General features: G+C 43.6%; 1 protein-coding gene across 1 annotated transcript in view; it reads left to right on the top strand.

Annotated features, from left to right (window-relative positions):
* Positions 1-5,839: 5,839 nt before the first annotated feature.
* The window catches only part of NDC1 (NDC1 transmembrane nucleoporin), a 52,632-nt gene continuing 52,046 nt past the window's right edge, over positions 5,840-6,425 (top strand). Inside the window, exon 1 of the mRNA XM_012776307.3 lies at positions 5,840-6,036. Coding sequence (XP_012631761.1) covers positions 5,980-6,036 — 57 coding nt within the window. The 5' untranslated portion in view covers positions 5,840-5,979. The remainder of the gene's footprint in view (positions 6,037-6,425) is intronic.

Below are 6,425 nucleotides of genomic sequence, written 5' to 3'. Positions count from 1 at the left end.
AGATGTTATATAAAGGAAATAATTAGAATACAAATACAAACATTGGTAAATATTAAGGAAAAAAAGGACAGAGCAAGCAAATAAAATAGACCACACAGTGAAAAATTCTTCATATAAAAGAGTTGAAATATTCAAATAGATATGAGTGAGTGTGACTCTCTAAGCTTGGCTTTCTCTGTAAAAGAGCATATATACGATCAATTTTTTTTTTTTAGAGATGGGGTCTCCCTCTGTTCCCCAGGCTGGAATGCAGTGGTGGATTAAGCTCCCTGCATCCTTGAACTCCTGGACTCAAGCAAACCTCTTGCCTCAGCCTCTGGAGTAGCTAGGATCACAGGCACAAGCCACTGTGCCCAGCTATATAATCAATCTTGAAGAGCCAGGGTGACAATTAAATTTATTTATGTGACTTACAGTGTCCAATTCATAGTTAATGTTCAACCAAAGCAAGGTCTTTAGCCTTTTCAGTTAGGAAGGGGCAAAACTAGGACTTAAACCCAGGACTATCTGGCTCCAAAATCTGTGCTTTCTCTACTATGCTACTCAAGGCAGGATGTATCCAATGAGTGATAGAATTACAGGATTTTTAGAAGAAGGAGGGATTCAGCAGGAAGGGCTTCATGGAAGACATGGAATTTGAAGATGCAGAGAGTCTGGCTGAAGCAAAAACAGGAAGACAGAAAAAGTCATGATGGGATCGTGAGGAGGAGAGGGATGTGTAAGCAGATCAATTTTAGTTTCTTAGACCTATGCTTCCTGCCTTCATCCATTTTCCAAAAATAACTCATACACTAAAAACTAATAAAACCACTTCTACCAGATGCATTGGTTGAAAGTATGATTGAGGAGAGTGAGTATCCAAAGATGGAGCCTTATATACTAGACAGGAAGGTCCTGGAGTGAGGGACTGTGCTCCAGTGTATTCCCCTGCAGGGCTAGCATGGTGCCTGGCCCATACTCATTGCCTGGTAAATGCTGGTGGGATGAATTAATAAAGTGAAATATAAAACAAAGGTTTTCTAGAACTTTTCAAATCCTCTTGAGGTAACTGCATTTCTTGGCTTACCATTGGCATCGTGTGGGATAGGTTAGGTTATTCTAAAATAGCAAACAATTCCAAAATATCAGCACCTTTTTTTTTTTTTTTTTTGAGACAGAGTCTCACTTTGTTGCCCAGGCTAGAGTGAGTGCCATGGCGTCAGCCTAGCTCACAGCAACCTCAAACTCCTAGGCTCAAGCGATCCTCCTATCTCAGCCTCCCGAGTAGCTGGGACTACAGGCATGTACCACCATGCCCAGCTAATTTTTTTTTCTATATATATATTAGTTGGCCAATTAATTACTTTCTATTTATAGTAGAGATGGGGTCTCACTCTTGCTCAGGCTGGTTTCGAACTCCTGACCTTGAGCAATCCGCCCGCCTCCGCCTCCCAGAGTGCTTGGATTACAGGTGTGAGCCACCTTGCCTGGCCAAATATCAGCACCTTAAAACAACAAAGTTTTATTTCCTGCTAATATTACAAGTTCCTCACAGGCTGGCAGGAGACCATGTCCATCGTAGTCACTCAGGCACCCAGGGGGATGGAGCAACCACTATTTTGAATATTGTTGGTCACTGGGCCAGAGGAAAAGAGAGCTCTGGAGGGTCTCATAATGGCAATTAAATTCCAGTTGAAAATGACACATGTTGAGGACAGGGTACAACTAATAGCTCTGCACTCCGAGGTCCATGTTTCTTTTCTAACCCAGCCCTGTGTTGGACATTATGTATAATGCAACGGGAAGGACCCGCAGTCCTGCTGGTGTCTTAGATACCAAGAAGGGTAAAATCTCTCTTATCAGATATCTTCCATCTCAACTTGTCAATCCTGACAGTTGTAGTTGTTGCTTATGCCCTTTTTCACCTGGTAATCTATTGTAAATCTACTGCCAAAACATAAATAAATATAAACCTTCCATCTAAAAAAACAATGACACAGGTCACTTCTGCTCACAAATCCTTGGCTAGAGCTGTCATGTGGCTATACTTAACTTCAAAGGGGGCTGTCAAGTGCAATCCTATCATGTACCTAGACGGCAGAGAGCTGCAAAACCTCAGTGAACAGTATTAACGACTATCACGTTACTTGAAAGGTGAGTAAGGGGTCTCAATTTTAGATAGGTTGATAGAAATAAAGATTATCCCCTTTTGACAGTTGAGTAACCTGATGCACTAAGATGTTGAGTTACTTGCTCAAGCTAACCTGCTATTAAGCAGGGGGCTAGGATCCAAATCTGCATTTATCTAACTCCAAAGCCTTTACCTGTCGCCTTGCAGGCATTTAATTATTCCTGTGAAAAGCCTTTGATCCTGCATCTTCCTCTTATACTTGGGGATGAGGCACCATGGAGCCTCACCTTTACCTATAGATTTCATTTTACCACCTGTGTCATTGGCAGAGGTTTAAGTCAGTTTCTGTAAACAACCTAAGCCATGTTTAAAAGAGGGAAAAATCATTTTTGAAGACAGGGTTACACACTATGTGGGTTTTCCTTCCTGGATCTCCATCTCTCTTCATTGATCATTTCTCTGTGATCGGATCCCTAAGAAGCAGGCAGCAGATGACAGCCCCACCTAACAGCCAACAAGGAGCACAGCCTTGCTCCAGAGAGGGGGCATCGAAGGAAGGAGGAGGAGCCTGAGCCCTCTTTTCAATTTGCTGAACATTTCAAATTCTTCCCCAAGGCTTGGAGTTTGGTAAAAAATAATAATGGTTCAGGTTTATCCTAACACACATGTTCTCCGTGCCCCACAGGAAATATCATCTATGTGTTTTAAATTTATTTTTTTCTTGATTCACCACGTCTCACCAAAAAATACTGTTGCACAAGAGACTTTGGATGTTCAAGGGGTTGTCTTTCAAAATAAATGTCTTTTATTTTGCCTTTGCAAATAGCTAATCATATTTTATCAAGAGTTAGCAGCCTTTTCTCTTGGAAGGACTGAATTTGAAACTGAACAGATTATAGATCAGGAGAAAGAAGGGTTATTTGCTACCATTACCACTTATATTTTTCAGGCAATAAATTATTAAAGACTGTACAATAAGTGAAGGGTTTAAAATGAAAAATTTAGGAAAATGATGGCTCCCTACCCTTGTGAAGCTTGTGCACTAGTGGGAAGTCAGACAATAAGAAGTAAACAAGGCCGGGCACGGTGGCTCACACCTGTAATCCAAGCACTCTGGGAAGCCAAGGCAGGAGGATTGCTCAAGGTCAGGAGTTCAAAATCAGCCTGAGCAAGAGGGAGACCCTGTCTCTACTATAAATAGAAAGAAATTAATTGGCCAACTAATATATATAGAAAAATATATATAGAAAAAATTAGCCAGGCATGGTGGCGCATGCCTGTAGTCCCAGCTACTCGGGAGGCTGAGACAGGAAGATTGCTTGAGCCCAGGAGTTTGAGGTTGCTGTCTCACGCCATGGCACTCACTCTAGCCTGGGCAACAAAGTGAGACTCTGTTTCAAAAAACAAACAAAAACAACAACAAGAAGTAAACAAATACACAAGATGATTTAACCCTTTGCACTCGCTTGCTTTTTTCTCGTTTTTTCTTTTAAATATATTATTTATTCTTTTTTTTTCTTTTATAAACCATTGAAGAGCTCTGTAGAAGCTGCATGCTTGCTTTTTTTCTCGATTCCTTTATTCTATTTGGAATTTGATTTTTTAAATACCCCAAATTTTACAAAGCTCGGCAGTAGAATAAAAAACTGGTTTGTTTTCATACAAACTTATTTATTTGGATTTTTTTATATTTCAAATTATTGATACATTCAAAGAGTAATTTTAATCTCTATAATTTTTGCTAACCGTGTCGAGTCACACTTGACATCTGAGTGCAAAGGGTTAAGAGTGTAATTGGTACTATAAAAATAGAAGTGGCTTAAACAATAAATAATTTGTCTGTCTTGTATAAATGAAGTCAGGAGGTAAAGGCAGCTAATCCAGGACTGATATGATTGCTCTAAATAAACATGTCTCCTTTAAGCTCAGTACTTCATTTTCCTGTACTGTCACCTTCTTTCTGTGGTCTAATATGGTGGCTCCAGCCAACACATCCAAAATTCAGGCAGCTGAATGGAGGAAGGGATTAAGGAGAGGCAAACACCATGCACTAGTTCTTTTTTCAGGGGGTTTCTGGGAAGCTACCATGCAATTCTTTGTATTTTATTAGACTGAACTCAGTTGCCTGGCCACACCTAGTTGCAAGGGAGGCCGAGAAATGTAACTGTGTGCCCATTTAAAAATTGGGGATTCTATTACTAAGAAAGGAGGAGAGAACAGATGCTGAGATAGAAAACTAGTAGTCTCTACCACAGGAAAACAAATTCCTGTGATGTAACCTGAGATGTGCCTATGAATACTCATTTGGACTGATTCTTTATAATGTTCCTTCACTATCAAATAGAAGGTTACTTCTTGGCAGAGACTTGATCTACCAGTTGTATTCCCAGTATGTCCTGCAGTGCTTTAGACATGATCGATATTAACATGGTTTGGAAGTGGATATGCTATAATCTTAAAGCAACTCAGGAAGCCATTATTAGCAAACATTACAGAGCAGTATATGTGATCTCAATTTCTCTCACCAACCTATGAGTTTCTTCAGAGTCAGTAAGTCAGTAAATCAATGAAACTCTCTCTCTTTCTAGAGTATTGAGTGTTGACCATGGCATGTAATTGAGTATAAAAACGTGTTAGCAGTATGTATCCAGGGATCTCACTGAACTATAAAGCAATCAGTGAAGACTTCATTAGGTAAGACTTGGGTTCGTGAAAGGCCTTTCTTTTTACTTACAGAAATCAATGATAATCACTATTTGTACAGCATATTATTCACAGCCTCACAACATCTCCAGGACATTTTTATTTTCATCCTTATTTTACAGGTGAAGAAACTGAGGCTCAGAGAAGGTCAAGGTATTCCACTTAGCAAATGGCAGCGCTGGAACTAGAAACCAGAGCACATGAAACCAAATGCATCTCTAGAGAGATTTTTTTTTTTTTTTTTTTTTTTTTTTTGAGACAGAGTCTCGCTTTGTTATCCAGGCTAGAGTGAGTGCCGTGGCGTCAGCCTAGCTCACAGCAACCTCAAACTCCTGGGCTCAAGCAATCCTCCTGCCTCAGCCTCCCACGTAGCTGGGACTACAGGCATGTGCCACCATGCCCGGCTAATTTTTTATATATATATCAGTTGGCCAATTAATTTCTTTCTATTTATAGTAGAGACGGGGTCTCGCTCTTGCTCAGGCTGGTTTTGAACTCCTGACCTTGAGCAATCCGCCCGCCTCGGCCTCCCAAGAGCTAGGATTACAGGCGTGAGCCACAGCGCCCGGCCTAGAGAGATTTTTTGATTTCAGTAAAATTACTGAGTATTTATTGCGGAGAGAGCCACAACATCCTTTGATTTCACTTTTAGGCACTTTTAGGTTGACAAAGTAATTGGGAGAAATGAAGGCAAAGCACTTTGTCTGATCATCCTCACTGCAGAATGCCAATCAATCCATACCGTGGCTTGCACTGGCTCTACAGAAGACTACGACTCCCAGCATGCCGTACTCTAGAACGCCGATTCCCAGAATGCAACGCTCCGCCTCCTCCTCCAGAGGGCCCTGGAGACCACAGTTCCCAGCATGCAGTGCCCACCCCTGTCGTCCCGCTGGGCCCTGCTTCCCAAATATCTTTTGGACTCCAGAGGGCGGTTTCTGGGCTCACAGCCCCCTCTGGGGGACGTGTTTGCGGGGCCGTTCTGGCCCTTTGAGCTTGTCCAGACGCAGTCTCGAAGGGAAGAGCTGGGGCCCGGGCCGACCTTCGTTCAGGCAGCGCTTAAGCCAGCCCCAACAGGGTCCTCCTGGGGCCTTCCTCCCTTTGAACCGCGGTGGCGGGCGGGCACGCTGTCTCCCGCACCGCTCAGAGTAGGGGCCGCCATCTCCATGGCCACAGTTCTGAGTGGGCCCTGCGCCGGCAGGTCGCGGGACATACTGTGGCGCGTGAGTGCGGCGCGCACTGTGGCGCGCGCTGCTGGGCTCGGGCTGGACGGACGGGCTGTGACCGCGCGTGCGCGCTGGGAGGGGAGGGGCCGGCCGAGGGTAGTGTGCGGAGGGCACCACCTGGGGGACTGCTGGGCGGGTCGGGGGCGGCCTGAGTGAAGGCTGCTTTTGGGGTGGGAGAGGAGTCCCGAGTGGAAGCTGGTCGGAGTCAGCGGAATGGGCTGAATAGAAAGGGGCAGGGAGTGGGGAGATTTACACAGTAGTGTAAAATAAGCAGGTGCAAAATAAGTTACTTGATTCTGTGAGACTGTCCAGAACTTGGAAGATGTGGCGTGGCTTTAGCAGAGGCTGCGGTTGGAGACCTGGCAAGCAGGGCAGGTGTTCTTTGT

Source organism: Microcebus murinus, chromosome 2 (genome assembly GCF_040939455.1).
Source record: "Microcebus murinus isolate Inina chromosome 2, M.murinus_Inina_mat1.0, whole genome shotgun sequence".
NCBI lineage: Eukaryota > Metazoa > Chordata > Mammalia > Primates > Cheirogaleidae > Microcebus > Microcebus murinus.
The sequence above is the reverse complement of the archived record's forward strand: the minus strand, read 5'-3'. Positions and strand labels throughout refer to the sequence as shown.